Raw genomic sequence first — 21,427 nt, 5'->3', positions numbered from 1 at the left:
AGAATAACATAACAACGACATATAAAATAAGCTCACGACTGTATCCCAATTGGGGTAGTCAGAGGTACATCCATAGCAAGATGAACCTACCCACACCTCACCGAGCTTTCTGTTAGATCAACGTGATAGATGAGCAGTATCGCCGTCTATAATGGTCGAGACAACTGTGTTAGTGAAAACTGCACTTGAGATAAATTAATAACTCATTGGTGCAAGTACGGTACCGGGGTTCGAAAGCCAAAATATAGGTTCCTAATTTAAATCCTGTCATGGAAAGTTTGCAACAGGAAACAGTAAGTACATAAATCTGTTTAAAAAAAATAAGCCTTCTAGAATACAAACAACCGCCACTGTATTTTGTATCAAATATTATCCTCACAGACGACGCCCTGAGCCGAGGTTCGCGCCCAACTAGGCACCCTCAGGCCTGTTGTCTTGAATTATGTACCGGGTTAGAGTCCTCAGCGCTCCCCATTTGTCCGGCCAAGTAGTTAATGCCATCTGCGGCAAATCTACAATACAATAAGTCACGTCAAAAAAACTGCGCATTTTTTACATTACTCGTAAATGTTTTAAAATCGGTCGCATCTATGGCTAACAGGCTCAGTGAGGTGCGGGTACTTAGTTCATCTTGCGATGGATGTACCTCTGACTACCCCAATTGGGATATAGCCGTGTTTATGTTACATTATGTCACACCTCTATGGCTAAATAAAAAAAAACCCTCACCACCAAAACACTACAACTCACTCCGAGACAATTTTAAAATAGTTTTTTAATAAAAAACTAAATAGAATAGCGTTGCAGCTCGAAAATCAACACGCGATAAAAACTTCAATTTAAGAAGATAATTTTGTTTCGTTTTTGCTTTTTTTATATCTACAATCCCACGTTTCTACCGTAGATAAATAGACAAAGAGTGTCGAATTGTTAGTTTTTTTTTTATTACCGCATGAAGAATTGTATTGTACTTAGGTACTTGAGTACATAGCATAACATCGCGTCTGTATACCCGAAAGGGGTACGCACAAGTGCATATATTTATACACACCTGCTCCTCGCCAGCTATGTTTAAGTTCCGGGTAATAGGGCGAATTTTTAGTTTTTTTTTTTGACGTGACTTATTGTGTGCCGCATCATCATCATCATCACCAGCCCATTAACGTCCCCACTGCAGGGGCACGGGCCTTCCCTATGGATGGATAGGGAGATCGGGCCTTAAACCACCACGCGGGCCCAGTGCGGATTGGTGGTTATTAACGACTGCTAATGCAGCCGGGACCAACGGCTTAACGTGCCTTCAAGCACGGAGAAGCTCAAGATGAAAACTTTTTTTTGTGGTCACCCATCCTATGACCGGCCTTTGCGAAAGTTGCTTAACTTGAACAATCGCAGACCGAGCGCGTTTACCGCTGCGCCACCGAGCTCCTCATTGTGTGAAGCCAGTGTTGTTACGTTCATTAGCATAGTGATGTATCAGTCGATATTAAGTCGATCGATTATGTTCTACCTAACAATATAGGCATTGTTAACCAGAATCGAGATGTATTCTACCAACTCATAACATAAACAGCCTATATACGTCCCACTGCTGAGCACAGGCCTCCCCTCAATGAACCGGAGGGGGTATGGAGCATACTCCACCTCGCTGCTCAACTGCGGATTGCTAGAAGTGTTTTTACGGCTAATAGTCGGGACCAACGTGCCTTCCGAAGCACGGAATCATCTTACTTTTTCAGACAATCAGGTGATTCAAGCATGAAAAGTCCTTACCAAACAAAGCACAGCCTCAGAAAGTGATTTCGACAATGTCGCCATCGGGAATCGAACCCGGACTTCCATATCGTGAGCGTAACGCTCTAACAACTCAACCAAAACTTAAAACTACTTCTCACCTAGATAGCAACACCATGTATAGATAGAAAAACAATAACTACAAACGAACACCGCCCATACACTTCAATACAAAAAACCAAAAACATCTATCGACTATCTCTCTCACTCATACCCAAATTACTGGCCCTCTCTCTTTCTAACTTTACCAAATGGCCCAAACAATTTTTTTCAAAAAAACAAAATATAACTTGACCCTCTGTCTTAGGGTTATGAGGTAAAGCTACGGGTCATGTAATACTGGCTGATGGAATAGAATACATATAATTTACTTCGACTCCGTAAAATAATAATTATCTATGGAGTCATTTTCTTTTTTGGTTCTGTCAAAATTGAATTTAGGGCGGCCATATTGGAATACAACATTGGGATAAGTATATAAAAGTTTTTGAAATAGTGTAGTTTCCAACTAGTCAAATCAGTTACTTTTTACTAAACGTCAAAACACGAAATTACTATGGAATTTGTATGGAAAAGCGCACTGTGACGTCATAGAAAAACGTGACAAAATATCGGATTTATTTACGTTTTTCTTGATTAAAATTCATAAGTTAAATAGAAAAAAGAAAATGTTTTTCGTTAGTTTTAGATCTGTCTTTGTTTAGTAATCGGAATTTCATAATTTATCTTTGACCTAGGATACTACCCAATTGCTTCTTCGCTAGACTGGAAGCCATTAGGGTTCTTTTTTAATTTATTTTTATTGCACAAATACATAACTCAGGATAATACAGTCGAGTGAAATAAGCACAATAGTCGGCCTTATTGCTAAACAGCAATTTCTGCCAGGCAACCTTAGGTTGAAAGAAGTAATCCAAAGAAAACACCCTTAAGCCTTGTTGGTAGAATGCTTGCCTCTCACTTTGAGGTCGCAGATTCGAATCCAGCACAGGCCTAAACCAATGATTGTCGAATTTATTTTTGGAATTCATGTTTGGATCATAAATGATTATCACGTGCACAGCGGTGAAGGAAAACATCGTGAGGAAACCCACATTCCCGAGAAATGCATTTTCGGAGTTATGTGACCTAACCTGCATTGGGCTGGTTTTCCCTTCGCGGGTTAGAAGGTCAGACAGGCAGTCGCTTCTGTAAAAAACCGGACCTGTCAAATCTTCAGGTTAGGTAAGCGGACCCTGTGAAGAACGGGATGGTAATAATATGTACTTATGATATTTTCTTTCTTTTTGACATGACTTATTGTAAATTTGCCGCAGATGGCATTAACTACTTGTCCGGACAAATGGGGAATGCTGAGTCTCGCCTAGGCTGTTTTACCTGCATGGCCACCCTACTAACAAATACGTCCGCCATGTTGCTTTTTATTTTTTAATAATGGCGTCGGCACTCGGATGACTTTATATAATCTATGGCCGGCGATGACTCTATATTATCTGTGCCTGAGATAGACTCTTCGGTTTTTTTCTTTTTTGTAATTAGGCCGAATTTACCTTCGGGGAAATTTATGGACATAATTAAAGTTGAATTTGGAAGGGACTGGGTTGAAATTGAGGTTTTTTTTTAAAACTTCTAAGTATCTTGAAAAAACCATAGATTATATAATGTTGTTGTTATAAACATGACGGGTCGAGTACTAGGCCAGGCCACATTGAAGCAATACATCTAAACAAGCAATATTCCTATTTGACATTTGTTGGCATAAAAATAATTATTGCTTGATATTTGGATCACAATAATATATAGAATTATGTTGCTACCTATATACCTTCTCTTTATTTTGATCATGATAATAACGGATGAAAGATGTAATTGTGCCTGGGTGTAATAACAAGGGTCATCATTTATACCCAAAAGCAATGATAAAAGTAGCATAAATTCAAATTCAAAAATATCTTTATTCAAGTAACATAGTTACACTTTGAATCGTCAATTTTTACATAACGAACGTCTCATCCGCCTAAAACTACTGCAGCTTCTCACAACCTGTATAGCCGGGGAAAAAAAGCTGCAAGAAACACCTCGGCACAGGGCCCTAGACGTTCTTTTAAAAAAATAAAGGCAACATAAAATACAATATGTCTGTTATCTATGAAATTAGGAGGTTAAATGAAGAAAAATCTGTACAGCGCCATCTATATTGTCTTGACGTGACTGGAAGGAGACTATTTGCCCCAGGTATATATATATATATTTTTAATATTATTTTTGACCTAAGAAACTACCCAATTGTAATGAAGAAAGTTTTGTATACAATGCCAGCGACCAATTTTTCACACGCAAAAACTTACGTTTTAACAATGTGAGGTGTTGTGACAGTCCTTGCAACAACCTGTAATTTATAGACCTCGGTAACTTTTGAACCTTTTTTCGCCTCAGTTCAATAGACCTTTTGGTTATTTTAACTACCATATATCACGCGGCACCTTTGCGCGTGGGTGGCCTAAGCGCCTTTGACAAAATGGGGACAAAATAGATGCATTTTTTCGTCAGAAATTTCCAAAATTTTTGTTTGTTGATGTTAGTGTGCGTCGCTGGTATTGAATGTGAATAAAAACACATGCTTGAATATTTAGAAATGGACTGTATTAATTAAATTTTACAAAAAGTGGAAAATGCAACACCCATCGCCATGATGGTTAAAGGGTAGAAGGAGGAATGGAATTCGGTGTTGCCATAATAAAATAAATTTTAGTGTGTACTACACATATTCCGCAACACGGCAAAAAGAACAAAGATTAAAAAGTACAAACGTTTAAATTAAGTAAAAAGATGAACAAAATTGTTTTTTTTTTTAATTATGATGAAAAATAAGCAACTAGTTTTTAATATAAACTTGAAAATAAATTATTTGTTCTTTTTGTTTTAAACTTAAAATTATTCTTACTCATTATCTATAGGTAAGATACATACTTTGTGAATACTAGTTTTCACTATAGAACCTTTACAAGTTTTAATGGAAAGTGCTCTCACTTTGCCATCAGCCCCGGGAAAAACATCTACTACTCTAGCCATAGGCCACAACAGTGGGGCTACATTGTCCTCTTTAACTATGACTAAAGAGCCAACCTTAATATTATAACAAACATTTCTCCATTTAGGCCTACTTTGTAATTGAATGATATATTGTTTGTGCCACTTAAAGGTACTAGCGTTATCACAATATATAATAGAAGGTTTATTCCTTCGAGAAATAAATCTCTTAAGAGCATTTGGAAAACAATCTGTAGTTAAATCAGTACATAATTCTACATGAATAGCTTTTGTTATGAAACAAACAAAAATAAGTATGTATGCCTTTTGTATAACTGGCTTTCTAACACGTAACATTTTTACATTAAATGGGCCCCCATAGTCAATACCTACTTTTTCAAAAACTCTACAAGGGTTGACCCTGTCAGATGGAAGTGAACCCATAAGTTGTTCAGCATTCTTAGCCTTTAACTTAAAACAAATTAAACATTTATGCAAGACATGCTTAACTTCTCTTATACCATTTACAATGTGGTAAATTTGACTTAAATTAGTCAAAACAAGCTTGGGTCCAGCATGCAATAATATTCCATGTTCCTTTTTAATTAAATAATGAACTATTTTAGAACCTTTAGGCAATATAATGGGATGCTTTTTTGAATATGGAATATCAGCATAATGGAGCCTACCTCCTACACGGAGTATATCCATGTTATCAAGAAAGGGATTTAACGCTTTAAGATTGGACTTCAATAAAGGTTGTTTAGATTTTAAAACATTAATTTCTTGACTGAAAAACTTTCTGTGTTCATTTTTAAGAATGATTTTTAAAGCAAAGTCCAACTCTTTAGGCATTAAATTACCACATATCCTATCCTCTTTCTTACTTTTACAATTTTTAACAAATGTAAAGATATATGCAACAATTCTTTTCATTTTATCAATTTTTGAACAATCATTAAACAATGGTAAGTCCTGTAACAATGAATTATTATTTGCACACCATTTATGCAGTGAAAAGCCACCTTTTTTTAACAATTGAATAAGTTCGTCCCTTGTTTTTATAAGTTGACCTAAGTCATTATCAGATAAGCAAATGTCATCAACATACGTTTTATGCAATAGTGCATCGGAAGCCAGGCAAAACTGATCCCTATACCGGTTAGCTAACTCAACCAAACAACGCGTGGCTAAATATGAGGAGCTTTTTAGACCATAGGTGACAGTCTGAAGTTGCAGACACTGTATAGCACTGTCTGAAGCCGGCCTCCACAATATGTTTGCAATTGGCGGTGTGATGGTGTCACGTTTATACATCTGAACATTTTTTGTCATGTCACAATTTAAAATATACTTGTAAAGTCTAAACAATATAAGAATGCTAAATAGATCATTCTGCACAACAGGCCCATTTAATAAGACATCATTAAGTGAAATTTTAGACAAACTTTGCATTGAACCATCAAATACTACTCTTAATTGTGTAGTTAAACTGTTTTCATTGAAAACTGGATGATGAGGCAAAAAGAACACTGCCTGTTCTTCCAAATCATATTCAGACACATCTATATATTTGGCATGGCCTAAATCTACATATTCATCAATAAATGCTTTATAGTTTTTAAATAAAGTGTCATCCTTTTTAAATCTTAATTCCAAGTTATGAAATCGTTTCAATGCACATGAAAGAGAATTACCCAAATGCAATTTATTAATATCTTGTTTGAGAGGTAAAGCCACCTCAAACTTGTCATCATGTAAAACAACAGACTCTTTAAATATTTGTTCAGTTAACTGTTGTTCAGTTTCCCCTTCAGTATAAACTTCAGGTACTTTTTCTGTTTGCCAGAACTGCGAAACAATTTTGTCTAAGTGACAATGAGGTTGAATAAACTCGTTACTTGTGCCAGAGAGGTTAGATTGCGTTGTGCAAAAGTTAGAAGCCAAGCATGAAGATGTAGGTGCGTAGGCAGGAACCCTCCCGGCGACCACAAAGCCGAAGCGTGTGTTTTGCAGGAATAGCTTCCCAGGCACAACCGGAATCTGGTCACGAAGTAGAACCTGAAAAAATATGTCGCAACCTAGGAGAATGCTAATCTTGTCACAAGTATCAAAGTCATTATCTGCCAGCCTAACATAGGATGGAAAATGATATTTATGTTTTTGTACCAAAAATTGTGGCATGTCAGATGTAATATTTTTTACTACATGGCAAGTCAATGACATTTTAAAATCGTTTGTAGTAGAATTGATGTCTAATGTGGTCTGTTGTGTTGAAATATTTGAACCATCACACACACCTGTAACCTTAACATTAGTAGGCTGTAACTTACAACCTATTTGATCAGCAAGATCAGAAGAAACAAATGAGACTTGGCTCCCTGAGTCAAGTAAAGCACGTGCGTAAATTGGCAGCCCGTCCTTATTATATAATTTAACCCTAACTGTGGGCAATAAAACATTATCATTTTTATTAGCTAATAAGCTGACTTTCTGCTCACTGCTTTGAGGAACATCCTCATGCAACAAAGTGTTGTGCGTACCCTTGCATTTAGCACAATTAAAAGTGAAAAAACATTTTTTATTTAGGTGCTCATTAAGACATATTTTACATAATTTATGTTTGCAAACAAACTCGTTACGTTTAGTGGGCTCAGCAAGCTTGAAACTTGGACATTGATGCAGTTTATGACTGTGTGAGTTGCAATACTTACAGTTAATGGGCTTTATGATATCATTATTATTTTTATTAGCATTATTTTTTGAAGCTACTAGGCTGTTGCGGCGCACAGAAGATGCTGGCGCGCTTTCTCCGAGGGTCTCGAGAGCTGCTGCCCGGTTATCTAAAAAGGTCAAAAAATCCTTCAGATTAGGCAAGTCACTGTCACTTTGCTTTTCTAAATGAAATGCTCGCAGTGTATATTGATCAATTTTCCTTTGTAAAATGGAAATTATTATTAAATCCCATGATTCCACAGGCACATCTAAATTTTTAAGAGCGCCTATATGTTGTCTCGTAGTTGAGACCAAGGTTCGCAGAGCAGGAGCAGAAGTCTTACTTTGTACAGGCAGGTCCAAAATGGCAACAATATGATTATTAACCACCTGCTTTTTATTATCAAACCGTTGCTTTAACAACTGCAAGGCAACAGCATAATTTTCACTTGTAAGTGTCAAGTGTTGTATAATATTGTGGGCTTCGCCACAAAGCAAGCTCCTCAAATAATAAAACTTGTCGCACGGCGACAGAGAGGGGTCTTGATCTATAACATCTTTGAATAGATTATAAAAACTGTGAAATTCACTTAATTCACCATAAAATTTTGGGAGTTCAATCGGTGGAAGACGTCTGGCTGGAGGCCTATCCTCTTTTTTGTAGCTTTCTAGACATCTAGAAAAGATACTTACGGTGTCATAATATCGGCCTTCAACCTCGAACACGTTTTCCGTTTTCTCATCATTTGAATCTAGAATGGAAATTCGTAGGTTATAGTCAATATACTGATCGAAACATTTGGTTAGCCTATTGAGCTTTTCCTGAATTATATAGGAATCAATTTTACCTGGCGCCGATTGTAATTCCCGTGCGTAATTATACATGCGAGTTATGGAACTCTTTACATGGCCTCGGGAGGCCACCAGGCCTTTTAAATCGCTTCCTTGCTCCATTATTGAAACCACCCAAATACGTCAGTAACAAATTTGCAATAGAACTATTAAATTTAAACAGTTGAAACAGTATTTTTAACAATATGAACTCCAAAATTCTTAAATACGTTAACACGCAATAAAACAATAGAATGACAATAAAACAAAATGGCTAACAAAGCCGAAATGCTTCCGGAAACTCCGTTGCGCGGGGGCAAATTAACGAATGACACAACACACACGTCACTAAATCTTGCAGCTCGTTCTTTCTCGCAGCGTCTTGATGTCGTCGTCTCGCTCCTTCATTCGAACGTTCCGTTTAACGCAAACAATTGGATGTCAATTTTTTTTTATTTTTATTTTAAAGTCATATAAAATGTAAGTTTTAAAAAACCGGTAAATCGGAAAAGGTACGTTACGTATAGCGAAACGTGTTTAAAAACAAATGTTTATTGTATTTTTGCACTATGGTTGCGCGATTGTTGCCAACCAAATAAAACAAATGCAAAGTTCAACACAGATAAAAATAGGTAAAATTAAAATGGCGTTGCAGATTTATAGAATCATGCAGTCCGATGAAATAAAAATGTTCCACTTTTTGTCAATAGCACAAAATGCGAATTAAATTTGTTTTGTCAATGGCACAAAACGCGAAATTTAAAGTTTGTTTTGTCAATAGCACAAAACGTAATATTTAAAGTTTGTTTTGTCAATAGCACAAAACGTAAAAAGTCTGATGATTTATAGAATCATGCAGTATAAAAATTATCCACCTTTTATCAATAGCACAAAAGGGGAAAATACGTTCACTGAACACTTTAAATTAGCACATACGAACTTTAACCGTAGTACTTTATGGAGATGCCAGGAGAATAGCTCACTGGCGGCTTGTTTAGCCAGTAATCAGGCGCATCGGGAGAATGGCTCACCGATGGATGGCGACAAACCTGTAGAGCATCGGGAGTATAGCTCACCGATGTGGGCGATACTTAGGTCTCCTGCGCATGCAGCGAAGTCGCCCGCCGCAGGGATCTCGAAGAAGCCGGAGGTGTCGAGTCAATAGCACTCATGATACACTTTGAGTATCACACCGCGGAAATCTTCTCGCGCACTGAATCTAATTATTTAATATCGGCAAAAAGACTAAAAGGTTCGAAGGACCAAAAGCATGTGCGTCGCTGGTATTGAATGTGAATAAAAACACATGCTTGAATATTTAGAAATGGACTGTATTAATTAAATTTTACAAAAAGTGGAAAATGCAACACCCATCGCCATGATGGTTAAAGGGTAGAAGGAGGAATGGAATTCGGTGTTGCCATAATAAAATAAATTTTAGTGTGTACTACACAGTTAGTTTTTGATAAATTAATTCCTTCTATTGTTATATGTTTATAATGATATTTAAAAAACTATAATACGCTTTTTTTTAGATGTCTTGAATAAAATTAGGGTTAAGAGACGGCGATGCGGCTCACCTATCACGTTGGTCTAGCAGAAAGCTCGGTGAGGTGTGGGTACTTAGTTCATCTTGCGGTGGACGTACCTCTGACTACCCCAATTGGGATGTAGTCATGAGTTTATGTTGTTGTTGGTTCTTATGTGACTTGTGAGGTGGAGTACCTACCAACCTCATCAACCCTGGTGTCAGGGTTTGGCGGCACATGTTATGCGGGCTTACCAAACAAAGTGTAGTTCTTGGACAGTAGTCCCTTGCTAGTTAGTTCGTCTGGCAGCCGTCTCCTTCTAGTATAAGCTGCCGTCTTAAACAATTGTCCATGCTCAATACATTTAAATACTTCTAATATGTACATACAAAGGACTGTTAAAATTCGTAATTTTATAAAAAAGTGGACGACATGAAATATAAGGCGCTTTGTGCCCAACTGGGCACCATCAGGTCTGTTGTCTTCAACGTTGTACCGGGTGAGAGCCTTCAGCGCTCCCCATATGTCCAGCCAAGTAGTTAATGCCATCTGCGGCAAATCTACAATAAGTCAAGTCAAAAAAAAGACTTTTTGTTACACTATTTTTGGGCTATACGTGCTCTGTTGTCTTTACCATTGACCCACACAACTGGGGTTTAACTGGTTATTAAATAACATACATTTTGTGCTATGACATGAATATAAGAGGCAATAATTTGGGGTACATTTAGAAAGGTAATCGCGCCGGAAGACGCAACATCTGGGGTCCAAACCGCGAGGAGTGGTCAATATTTCCCATCATCATATTACGAGGCCTTGTTATGGGTTTGTGGGGTAAGCGGCTAACGGAAGCGGGTTCAAGTCCAGCCCAACTGGGCACCCTCAGGTCTGTTGTCTTAAACGTTGTACCGGGTGAGAGCCTTCAGCGCTCCCCATTTGTCCGGCCAAGTAGTTAATTCCAGCGGCAAATCTACAATAAGTCACGTCAAAAAAAGGTTCAAATCCTGGGTAAGAAAATTGTTAGAATTGGATAGTTTTCTAGGTCAAAGATAAATTAGAATTTATATACTTTAGGATTTTTATTAGAATTTTAAACATTGTTGACATTGTATAATTAAAACATGATATAATCATATTTTTATTATAATGTTAATCTGTTAAATATTTAAGCATTGTCGCCTTGGGACTCTACCTGTAGACAATGTTTTTGTAAACTTTAGAAATAAATGAATTTGAAATTTGAAATTATGAAATTCTGATTACTAAATAAAAACAAATCGGGACAAAAAACAATTCCTTTTTCTATTTAACTTTAAATTTAAAAGGAATTGTCTCGTCAAGGAATCAAGAAAAATGTATGACATAATACATGCGACATTTTGTCACGTTTTTCTATGACGACGTCACTGTGTGCTTTGTCATACAAATTCCATAGTAATTTCGTGTTTTGACGTTTAGTAAAAAGTAACTGATTTGACTAGTTGGAAACTAGCCTATTTATTTTACATTCACATACATAAACTCTCGCCCGTAATCCCTAAAAGGGGTGGGCAGAGCCACAAGCAATCAAAGACAACTTGCAGCCACTGTTGATACGTTGTCGTAAGCTGGATATGATGAACCTATTTATTTTATTTTTTTATTTTGCCTTGTTTATTTTTAGATAACATCCTTCTTTACAGTGTTATTTCATAATTATATAATGCTTCCTTTAACATTATAAATTCTCCTTTAACTTTGACCAATCGTGCAACTGACCGCTAACCAAACATATTTAACTTAAATATCATAATAATTCAACTTACCCCGTCATTCCATTAACCGGAATATTGAAAAATAATTATTATTGGTATTGAGCAGATAATGGCCACCTGCCAACTAGCTTCCGGATGACCACAAAACTTGGAAATACGCAATTCAGGGCACCTGACCTAACCTAACCCCCCCTTAATCAACCGGCGGTGGTATGGAGCATACTCCACTAAGCTGGTCGACGGAGACTGGGCATTATCCCTTGACCCCCGGGACAAACGGCTGAGCGTGCCATCCGGAGCACTGAATCATCTTAGTTTTTCGGGATTTAGCAAAGTTCAAACAAAGGACATTCTCACAGAGTCATGGCGAAAATAACATGTTTCTGTCTTTCTTTCTGATTTCAACAAAGTCCCCGTCGGAATCGAACCCGGACCCCCAGATTGAATTTAATCAACAAGCCTCTGAGTTTCGAGCAAAACGGAAAAAGAAAAAAAACATCTTCACATTGAATGAGACACGTAGGTACCTAACAATGTGTAAGTACTTATTAAGTTAAGTACTTAATGAAATACTTTAATAACCTCTTTCTTTTTTGGAAGTCGGTTAAAGAACTGAATACGGTAGTAATCCAGTGGTTGTAATCACATCCTTTAACTATACTTGATAACTGGGTACTTAATGTGGTTAACGGTTAACCGTAACCACCGACAAATGCGGGTTAAATATGGGTTTAATTTTAACCCTACGTTATTGAGTTAAAGTACTTTTTGCAAGTACTTTTTCGGCAGTTAACAGTTGAAAGTGCAAATTATGTTTCGGTGAAAAGGATACCTTCTATGTTCTGTGGTGTGGGTAGTGCCCATTAAAACAGGATCCAGGTTTGATTCCCGGTTGTGTCAAGTTTATCTAGACCAGTCGTAGCTTTAAATTGTGGCTTTCTGGAACACACGTCTTATTTTATATTTCAATGAAGGCTACGTTCCTTAAAAACAATAAAGATGTTCAATACAATACAATACAAATACACTTTATTGCACCAAAATAAAAAAAGTAAAAAAAAAAAGCTAAAGCCCCTGTTCCTTCGTTTTTAACCTTCCAATTTCATGGATAACAGAGATAATGTATGTTTTATCTTTGTTTTTGCTAAACAATAACTTTCTTTCGTCTGAAACAAGTACTTACAATAATAAACTAAAATATTACAGTATTTGTAACATTGTTTTAGACATAAAATAATACATAATATGTATTATATATATTATTATATATATATAATATATTATAAAGAGAAAATAAACGCTAGTAAACATTGTTCATTATATTACATTGATACAACGCCATCTCTTGTTGAATAGCTGAAGTATAATGATTACTGCCATCTAGTGTCCAGTAGCTAAACTACTTAGTTACCTTAAAAACAAACGTACTCAGTAGTACTGTTGTAGTTTCACAGATGGCGCTGTAAAATTACTGCCATCTATCGGCTTGAACATGTAACTTTTGTGTGTGTTTTGCCACTAGATGGCGTTACTTATTTAAATTTTATTATTTAAAATTTTACGATGTCGAATATTTATAATTTATATGTTATAAATTAAACAAGTATTTTTCATATATAACATAAATATATTTCTTATTAACTAGTTATTAAGGTAATTCTCTATCATAAAGTGTTTATTAAGCTACGCCATTGCACAATAGTTGCATACAATTTCTTTATAAGATTTTAAACACTCCCACTTTTTATACATTTTTCATAGTAAATTCGAGATTTGACGAAGGAATGTACATAATTTCTTTATTTTTCTTATTACAAATATATATTTTAGCCACAAAACTACGGTTATTATAGTTAAAATTTGACAATTATCTAATATTATATACATCTGAGTTATAAAGCTAATTCTTGTATGGACAAAACTATGTTTTAGAAAAACAGTTTGGGACATTGCATTTCTCACTTAACCACGAATATACGCCATCTATATTGTTTTTGGTGAAAGTAGCCTGGAAAATCCCTCATTTGTGAAGAAACTGGTGCCTAAATTAGGTGAAACCTGTCATATAGGACACCAGAGGGGTTAAAAAGTCCACATTGAACCAATTCATCTTAAAAAGCAATATTGCTATTTGACGTTTGTTGGCATTGTGCACTTACATTTATACGCGCAAATGTCAAATAGCAATATTGCTTTTTAAGATGAATTGCTTTGTGTAGCCTTTTTAACCCCCAGGTCTCCACCTCTGGATATTTAAAGTAATAAATAGTTGTGTGAAATGTGAGGGCACACATTCAAAGCAACACAACTTTAAGATATGTCTACTTATATCATTATTCCACCTATCCCAAAATGCCGAAAAAGTACAAAAATCTATTCAAATATTATATACAATGAAAATTCCGTTTACGGAAATATTCCCAAAAGTGGAAAACCTAAAGAGAAACTCACAAAGAGAAAAGAAAATCGAAAAAATAAGATAAGTAAGTAGTGATAAGTAATAAGTTGAAATCTACATGGAACTGTAGACATCGGTCTAAGTAATATTAGTACTCAATATTATAGATAGATGATGCCGGCGTCGGCTTAAAGACGATACATAGATGGAAAGAATTGGGTCGTGTACCAGGTTCAAGATAAATTATGAAATTCTGATTACGAAATAAAGACTGATCTAAAACGAACGAAAAACATTTTCTCTTTTCTATTTTACTTATTTATGAATTTGAATAAAAAAATCCGTAATAATAAGTCCGACATTTTATCACGTTTCTCTATGACGTCACAGGGTGCTTTTTCATACAAATTCCATAACTGATTTGACTAGTTGGAAAGTAGCCTATTTCGAATGGACAGGAGGAGGACCCGGTGGTGTAATGGTTAACACGCTCGCCTCGGCTCGACGAGAGTTGCGGGTTCAAGTCCCGTCCGAGTCAGAATATTTTTCGATTTAATTTTCTCTTTATGTGTTGTGTTAGCGCCTGTTCAGTCAGGAGCAATATAATGTACCCACTTTAGGGGTGGTATTAATAAACTAATCTCAGCTTCGAGACTGCCCTCAAGATCATGTCAATGTGACAGTTCTCATATAAAAACAGAGACTTGAGCATGATCTTGAGGGCAGTCTCAGCTGAGATTCGTTTATTAATACCACCCTAGGACTCTGTCGCACTAACGTATTTGACATTTAGTGAGACTTACAGTTCAATTTGTCAAAAAAGTTAATATGACATGGTTTCAAAGTGCACATATTAGTACTCGTGACCGTTCACTAGCGATTTTTCCAGCGATTTTTCAGCGATTTCACGATCTCGCCTCGCCGTGAACAGGCGCTAGTGTGAACAGACCCACCCTCAAACTCTTCACGCGGCATTCTTCTTTCGTTTTTTCTTCTTTTTATTCCTATCCTTGTAATCATATTCCACTGTAGTCCCGCTCAAATCCTGGTACCTATCATTGCTATTGCTTTCGTAACTGGGGAAATTCACGCCATCAGTCTGTTGGTAGTTCTCAGAGAAGGTCTCTGAGAACCTGGCGCTAAGGGTCTCAGAGCCGAAGAATTTGTTTGTGAATTCGCCTTGTTTCTGAATGTTCATATATTTATCGTTTGGGTAGATCGTGTTAAGTATGTTCGTTGCTATGGCAACCGGCGTAGTTGAGTACGCGCTTTGCTGCAGCGGTCAGAATTTCAGGTCCTGAAAAAAAAAACATAGTGTCAAGAAGTGTATGTCTCTTGAACTAAGTATGATATATATAAACTGCCTATATACGTCCCACTGCTGGGCACAGGCCTCCCCTCAATCAACCGGAGGGGGTATGGAGTATACTCCACCACGCTGCTCCACTACGGGTTGGTGGAGCTAAGCTAAGTATGATATACAGGGTGTTAATGACATCGTAACGAATACTGCTTATAGTTTCTTATAATTTTTGTCAAGAATTTGTTATGTATAGTATCAAATTCAAATTCAAAAATATCTTTATTCAATAGGTAACATAGTTACACTTTGAATCGTCAATTTTTACATAACGAACGTCTCATCCGCCTAAAACTACTGCACCTTCTCACAACCTGTATAGCCGGGGAAAAGAAGCTGCAAGAAAAACCTCGGCACAGGGCCCTAGACGTTCTTTAAAAAAAAAACATAAAAAATTGTTATACAATTGAGTAATTTAGCTGCCTAATGTCAGTTCTCAGACAGTTAATCCCATTGATGCATTGATATCTTCTAAATAATCACTAACCTTAACTTTTTTGCAAAGTTTCTGTTTAACTACTGTCTTAAAACAGTTGAAAGGCAAATTCTGAATGTCAATGGGAATCTTATTGTAAAAACGTATACATTGCCCCTTAAAAAATTAGTGATCTTATGTAATCGACTGACTTGTAATGTAAGTAATTGTATCATGTTGGCTATCCTTAAAATATTATCTGGTATTTTATTGTAAAAACGTATACCTACATAACCTCAAAAAAGATGAATTTCATTTACTTAAATGTAGAATTTTGAATAGCAATTTTATTTTTATTCCTTGTATTGTGAGTATGCCTTTCACACTCAGGATATTTTATTTTTGTCTGCCATCTCTCTCTCTATTTAAGAGCTGCGCTCTTGTCGGTGGAGTAACCGCCATTCCTCTCTTCTTCCCGCCAAAACCTTCACCTCCCGATACGACACGACCTGCACCTTCTCTTTTATTTGTTTCATAAATGTTATCCTAGGTCTACCCCTTCCTCTCTTCTCTTCAATTTTTCCTTCTATAATGTTTGTTATAAATGAATCGTGTCGTGTTTGTCTGCCATACGCAATAATAATTTAATATATTACATTTTGTTTTTCCTTTATCGCTGAAGAGAATCATGCGCATACCTTGATAGCCTGCGGAAGGTCGGGCAGCTTCATGTCCCGCAATTGCTGCGGCAGGTTCATGCTCTTGACGGCCGACACCGCGCGCGCAGGCGCAGCCGATATACCCGCCTGCAACAGTACAAGTTAGTAAGTAGAGTTATTAACACTGTCACTGTACTCCTGTGGTGCAGTCATGAGCAATATAATGTACCCACTTTAGGACTCTGTCGCACTAACATATTCGACATTTAGTGAGACTTACAGTTCAATTTGTCAAAAAAGTTAATTTGACATGGTACTGTTTTTTTTTTTGACGTGTCTTATTGTAGATTTGCCGCAGATGGCATTAACTACTTGGCCGGACGAATGGGGAGCGCTGAAGGCTCTCACCCGGTACAACGTTTAAGACAACAGGCCTGAGGGTGCCCAGTTGGGTGACATGGTGCCAAAGTGTATACATATTAATGCTCGTGACCGTACATCGGTTTGCTTCTCATACGGGGAGCGCCAGTTCGAATCCCGGTACTGGACTTGCACCAATGAGTTATTAATTTATCTCAAGTGCAGTTTTCACTAACACAGTTGGCTCCACCATTATAGAGGGCGATACGGCTCACCTACCACTTTGGTCTGATATAAAGCTAACATTAAAAAAATATTATAAGTCCAATAAAAAAAAATAAGGGCATTTTTGTTCCATTTGCGGTGGAGACGTCTGGTTGCTGGGGGGAGGAGGCGAAGCAATTCGTTAAGGACGTGGGCCGTCGCCTTAGAGAGCAGGGCTTTGACCCCCGCTCCGGGTCTTACTTGGCTCAGAGGTTGTCCGTGGCAATCCAGCGCGGTAACGCTGCTAGTGTCATGGGCACTTTTGGGCCAGGTTTGACACGGAGTGGGTTCTAGGTAAGTAATTTTAATTAAAACGCATAATAACGGGTTCTTACCGCGTTTAAATGGGGAGAGAGATGATGTCATCACGTGATCATGGCACTTGCAACAGTGTCGAAATATCGGGAGTCTCATATCCCTGCTTTAAACGCGGTAAGAACCCGTTATTATGTGTTTTAATTATGATAATAACCGCGTAAACTTAAAACAATGTATAAGTAATTTTATTTTTATTTGACTTTTTTGTAATATTTCACTACAATTTAATAATATCAGAATAAAAAAAATATAAGTACATTAAATAATAATTATTACGGTGTTGGTTTAGTTGGTGTTGACCTAGCGATTTTCGGTTGACCGGGAATTAATAATACCGAGATTTGAACGCGGGACCTCTGGATCGTGAGCTGAACGCTCAAACCACTGGACCACGGACCGCTGCCCGCTGGCCGCTGCTAAATCTCTGCACAGCGCAAGTACGCTCCTGTATGGAGTACTGATCCGCTTAATACCAATCTTCTTCTATCGTGTGGATTGTGAGGTGAATTACCAACCCCAACAACCCTGGTGTCAGGATTATTAGATGAGCCGCCAGGCAGGGCTCATGTAACGACTACGTACTTACATCAGTAAGTAATAACCGGGACCAACGGCTTAACGTGCCTTCCGAAGCACGGATCTTTTTTTTAGACAATCAGGTGATCAGCCTGTAATGTCCTAACCAAACTAGGGATCACAAAGTGATTTTTGTGATTTGTCCCCACCGTGATTCAAATCCGGGACCTCCGGATCGTGAGCACAACGCTCAATCACTGGACCACGGTGGCCGTTAATACCAATATAATGTTTTGATGTAATGTAATGTAGCCTCACCTCTGCCTTCTGCATCTTGTTCTGCTCATGCAGCCGGCTGAGGATGTCCGCCATGTTGGTCTGCAGCACCATGCCTCCCATCACCAGCTCGTCCAGCACCTGGTGCGCCGCGTCCGCGTGGAAGATCAGGTCCAGCTCGCAGACATTCTCGAAGCATTTGTCTAAGGTCTCTACAAACACCTGCAATCAGGTAGCTGCTTAACATAAACATCTTATATACGTCCCACTACTAGGCAGCCTCCCCTCAATTAACCTGAGGACGATGATTTAGCTCATGATTCTCATTAATGAGAATTATTGAGGACAGAAGAGGCAAGATGATTGGACACCTAATAAGACACGACGAATTCATTAAAAACATCATAGAAGGAAAGCTAGAAGGAAAGAGAGGAAGGGGAAGACCAAGAAGAGCTTACATGGAACAGATTAAAGAAAAGGTTAACGTCGTGTCTTATAGGGAAGTCAAGGAATTGGCCTTTGATAGACTGGAATGGAAAATGCTACACCGACAAGAGCGTGGCTCTTAAATTGATGATGATCTCATTAATATCCACGGAATAGAAGAAAGTAAAGGCCCTAACGCGCATCTTTTAAAACCGCTGTCGCCGGTTCAACCCCACTCTCTTTTACTACTACTCCTGCAAACAGATAACTACGATAGCTCTACTGCTTCTCAAATTCCATAGCCACTTTACCGGCAGTGTATATTTAATGCGATACGCTGCAATTTTAACATTACTTGTAAGTTTTTTTTTTTATAAATAGTCGATCATACTAATTTTTTTTACCGTTCCTGTGATAAGGAAGGATCTCCTTGTATCAAAGTCGATATTTGATTTTTTACCCTGCAAGTTATAATGCACAAGACGACCTTTTAATATACTATCGCGGAGCTCCGTGCGTCGTAAAGTTTGCGGACGAGTGGAGTGCAAATTTGAAGTATGAACCATTTGCTCATACTTGTATGGCGCGCGTTTCGCGCTCACTTGGCCCTTCTAACCTCTTTCTTCTGTTCCGTGTGGACGGACGGAAAATTCCACTTGATATCAACTCAGAATCATGGTCTGTACTATCCCTCAAAGTTTTCTTTACAACATCACTAACACCCTGTGTCTGCGTAGCCCTTAGGGGTACAGCCTAGACGTTTTGTAATAAGACTGATAGAACAATAGGCCGATAGAAAATATTATACTGACCTGTATTAGATCTAGTATGCCGAGCTCGCTCTCAGAGGAATCCACACAGAACACGAAGTACAGTGTTGCGTAGTGTCTGTAGATCAACTTGTAGTCCGAACCACCGATGAGACTGAAACATACAAACAGATATTCATTTACTAAACAATGTTGATCGTCGATCGTGGGTTGTGAGGTGGATTACTGACCTCATCAACCCTGGTGTCAGGGTTACTATTGAGCCACCAAAGACCCCTGACACGCCTCATGTAACAACTATATACTTACATCAGTAAGTAGTAATCGGGACCAATGGTTTAATATGCCTTTGGACAATCATGTAATTGTTTATTCATACCTGCCCCCCTCGAGGAAGTTGCAGACATTATCATCCCTCTTGGAGACCAGCTGGAAGGTCTCCTTGATGATCTGCTGCTGCATATCCTCATTCTGGAACACAATGTAAAGATGAAGATTAACATTCAGAATTAGAATAATTTATTCAACTAGAATTTTTTAAAGATTGGCAATGGGTAAGGGTGATGGAAAAAAAGAAAAAAGCAACCTACAATAAGTCATGAATATAACCGGGTAATTAATTGTAAAAGTAATGAAATATAAAATGTTATATCTTATACCTAAAAGGAGTGTGAAACTCAGCAGGCAAAAAAAAAGGTGTTTATTATTAAAGGGGTTTATATTTACAAGTGGTTATTTTTAAGATTGGTGGTGATGTAGGTCATATGGTGGTGGTTTGGAGTGGGTGTATGAAAATATTTAATGGTTAAGTGACCATACTATAGAATAAAATAGACTGTACAATTTTGATTGGAGTGTACCTAAGGGGGCACTAGTTGAGACTTGAAATGAAATTTTGGTCGATTATGTATGAGCCATGAACATAGCCGAATTTTTTCCAACCAAAATTTTCCTTATTCTAGTCTAATAAAAATACTATTACTATTGGAATCTGACATAGAACATATAGTAACCACAAAAAAAATTGCTATGTATACACACACTTTTTTCTTATCGGTAAACGGCACTAAACGCAAATAAAAGTCGCTTTATCATGCCCTAAATATATCACCGGAAAACTAGGTTAAAATATAACTTTAAAAGCGGGAAATATATTTCGGACTACGCAGGGAGTACTATTGTTTATTATTTTATATTAAAATATCAAAATATAGCAAAGGCCGTGATATAAAGCATCAACTTTCACTTACAAAATATTGATAGAACTTCGACAGACGCGGTTTTCCATGATTATTGAACACTAATATTGCCTTAATCATCTTAAACAGCACTTGCACACACTCTCTAATAATTAAAGATTCAGTTCATTTATTAACGACTGATTAAATTAGTTTAATTTCAATAAAATTTGCGAATGGAAACGTGAGACGATAAATAAAATCGATTGTCTGTTGAAATTTGACAGCTTTGACGTTCAAATATTCGTTTTGAAAAAAATATTGACAGTAGTAGAGTTTACTTAACTCTAATAGAGTTTAGAATGTGATATGAATTAATCAAATTAAAATATTTCACTGTATTTTCAGTTTTGCAAATGATTTCTAAAATAAAATTACAAGTTTAGTCTGTCTCTCGACTTTCAAGCCATTATCAAATAACATGTGAGTTGAGTTGACTCAGTATACGAGTAACCAGACACCCGTGTATAGGCAGCCTAAATGACATGGTAGAATTATTATTTTTAGACGGCAACACTGTTAGACGTGCGATCGCGTTGCGCCTAGTGTTGGGTTCTTACCCGGAAAATTCCCGCGTTTTGGGAATTTTCCCAATTCTGAGGGAAAAAACCCGAAAAATTCCCATTTCAAGGGAAAATATTTTTTATCGCATATATTTGTATTAAAAGTAAGGATTTCCAACAAAGACCATTTAAATATAATGTATGCCTACTTATGCCCAATTTATTTTCTGTCGTAGTGTCGTATGAACTCTTAAAAAACTAAAAGGAGATC

At 37.2% G+C, this 21,427-nt stretch overlaps 2 protein-coding genes across 3 annotated transcripts; both read right to left on the bottom strand.

Moving 5' to 3' along the window:
* Window positions 1-4,415: 4,415 nt before the first annotated feature.
* Window positions 4,416-8,774, bottom strand: LOC126378365 (uncharacterized). 2 transcript variants are annotated; one of them, XM_050026654.1, is made up of 4 exons: window positions 8,388-8,772; window positions 8,233-8,291; window positions 7,539-7,667; window positions 4,416-6,885 (listed from the first exon to the last, which is right to left on the bottom strand). In XM_050026654.1, the coding sequence occupies exon 4, from the start codon at window positions 6,277-6,279 to the stop codon at window positions 4,735-4,737; it is 1,545 nt and encodes a 514-aa protein (XP_049882611.1). In that variant the 5' UTR covers window positions 6,280-6,885; window positions 7,539-7,667; window positions 8,233-8,291; window positions 8,388-8,772; the 3' UTR covers window positions 4,416-4,734. The 2 variants fall into 2 exon arrangements, with proteins under 2 accessions (XP_049882611.1, XP_049882610.1); XM_050026653.1 differs by having other exon boundaries at window positions 4,416-7,667; window positions 8,388-8,774.
* A 4,495-nt stretch (window positions 8,775-13,269) lies between these two features.
* LOC126378526 (AP-3 complex subunit sigma-1) lies at window positions 13,270-20,870 on the bottom strand. The gene is made up of 6 exons (XM_050026949.1): window positions 20,666-20,870; window positions 19,795-19,886; window positions 19,458-19,569; window positions 18,262-18,441; window positions 16,525-16,632; window positions 13,270-15,348 (listed from the first exon to the last, which is right to left on the bottom strand). Exons 1-6 carry the CDS (start codon window positions 20,732-20,734, stop codon window positions 15,334-15,336), a joined length of 576 nt encoding a protein of 191 aa, XP_049882906.1. The 5' UTR covers window positions 20,735-20,870; the 3' UTR covers window positions 13,270-15,333.
* Window positions 20,871-21,427: the final 557 nt, after the last annotated feature.

This window comes from Pectinophora gossypiella, chromosome 26, assembly GCF_024362695.1.
Source record: "Pectinophora gossypiella chromosome 26, ilPecGoss1.1, whole genome shotgun sequence".
NCBI lineage: Eukaryota > Metazoa > Arthropoda > Insecta > Lepidoptera > Gelechiidae > Pectinophora > Pectinophora gossypiella.
Note: the sequence above shows the minus strand (reverse complement) of the source record. Positions and strands in the feature narration are given on the sequence as shown.

Coding starts and splice junctions, on each gene's coding strand:
- LOC126378365 (XM_050026653.1), bottom strand. CDS start 7,050: ATGTCATTGACTTGCCATGTAGTAAAAAATATTACATCTGACATGCCA.
- LOC126378526 (XM_050026949.1), bottom strand. CDS start 20,734: ATGATTAAGGCAATATTAGTGTTCAATAATCATGGAAAACCGCGTCTG. Junction 19,887..20,665: donor CGAAGTTCTATCAATATTTT/GTAAGTGAAAGT, acceptor ATTGTGTTCCAG/AATGAGGATATGCAGCAGCA. Junction 16,633..18,261: donor ACAAGATGCAGAAGGCAGAG/GTGAGGCTACAT, acceptor GTACTGTTGCAG/GCGGGTATATCGGCTGCGCC.